This window comes from Chiloscyllium plagiosum, chromosome 13, assembly GCF_004010195.1.
Source record: "Chiloscyllium plagiosum isolate BGI_BamShark_2017 chromosome 13, ASM401019v2, whole genome shotgun sequence".
Classification (NCBI taxonomy): Eukaryota; Metazoa; Chordata; class Chondrichthyes; order Orectolobiformes; family Hemiscylliidae; genus Chiloscyllium; species Chiloscyllium plagiosum.
Window position 1 is genome coordinate 59,136,122 of NC_057722.1, and position 1,569 is coordinate 59,137,690.

A 1,569-nucleotide genomic window follows, 5' to 3' on the forward strand; every position below is an offset into this window, starting at 1 on the left:
TTGAGCATTCCACCACTAGAAACAGATTCTCCTTATTTACTGCGACTCAATATTTCATCCTTTTCAACACCTCCTCCAAATTAATAATTATCTTGCCAGTTCTGTTTTTGGATTTTGAACTATCTCCCTTGCTTTCCTGGCCCCTACTGTTGGTTCTTTGATCATATCGTACCATTCCTGAGATTTCTTTTTGTTCTGATCTGTATTCTTGTCAGCTTACTCATTTCTGCTGTTTGTATCCTTTAATTCATCAACTTTTTTCCTGCTGTGTATAATAATTCACTAATTATGACCTCTCCTTCATTCCAGCTTTGTTCCTGCTCCTCATTGCTTTCCTGTTGTCCTTTACAATGTCCTTGAGTTTACACAGGTGACTTCCTCAACTCTGAAATAAAAAGTCCACAGTACTAATGAGATGGTGTGATTGGCTGGAGTCTCTGATCAGTCACCTGGTATTCAGGTGAGTTTGACCAAAGTCAGTCAGTGCAGGAATCCGCAGCGAGTGAAGTACTGAGAGCTGGGATTGAGAGTGAGGGTTTGTTGACCTTCGAGTGTTGTTTGCACCTTGATAGTCCAGGCGAAGACGGGCTAGGATGAGGCAGGTGCTGCAGGTGGTAGCTTTTTTCATCTCTCTGGTTTCTGCCTGCTTCCTTATTGTGGCCACATGGACAGACTGTTGGATGGTGAACGCAGATGATAGTTTGGAGGTGAGTCTGCCAGGTAGTCAAGGAAGGGAGGGATGAGGAAGAAAATCAGAGTTGAGGCTTTTGTAACGTAAAATGCAGATCTTCTTTCTGAGAACTGTTTCCGAAATCCTCAGCTGCTGGGCAAAATTACTTATAAAATTTTGACATGAGGTTACTGTTGAACCTACATTTATTTTAAATTCCACAATAAACCCAAACCTGATTGGGTTCTTCTGAATCTGGCCAATGCTTTGGATCAAATAGCACAGTGTGAATTAGCAATTAAGTGAGGAGGTAGGGTCACAAGCCCCTGTGGAGTCCTTGAATTTTCTGAATGTTAATTTTAAACGGGTTGGTAGAGCTGATGAGGTAAGGGGATGAAACAGTACAAGATCAATATTGATAGATACAGAGAGGAAGTGTAATCTTGTTAAATTGTGATATAGGCTGGTGAAGCTGAATGGCCTCCTATTCCTGTATTACTGGCTCAAAGGGGCAGAATTGTCTCCTCCAGTTCCTGTGCAACAGGGTCAATGGAGCTGAATGGTCTTGTCTCCTTGCTAGATTGAAGAAAGTTGAAGTTTTCTTGAGGCAGGTCTGAAGTAACATGGGAGTACTTTTTCACACAGACTGTGATCAGCAGCTGGAGCAGATTGTCAGGAAGGGTGTGCATAGTTGGGACATTAGATTAGAGTGGTGCTGGAAAAGCACAGCTGTTCAGGCAGCATCCGAGGAGCAGTAAAATCGACGTTTCGGGCAAAAGCCCTTCATCAGGAATACAGGCAGAAAGCCTGAAGAGTGGAGAGATAAGTGAGAGGAGGGTGGGGGTGGGGAGAAAGTAGCATAGAGTACAATAGGTGAGTGGGGGAGGGGTTGAAGGTGA

General features: G+C 43.5%; 1 protein-coding gene across 1 annotated transcript in view; it reads left to right on the forward strand.

Annotated features, from left to right (window-relative positions):
• The first annotated feature begins 493 nt into the window (after positions 1-493).
• The window catches only part of LOC122556333 (claudin-16-like), a 39,020-nt gene continuing 37,944 nt past the window's right edge, over positions 494-1,569 (forward strand). Inside the window, exon 1 of the mRNA XM_043702964.1 lies at positions 494-707. Coding sequence (XP_043558899.1) covers positions 594-707 — 114 coding nt within the window. The 5' untranslated portion in view covers positions 494-593. The remainder of the gene's footprint in view (positions 708-1,569) is intronic.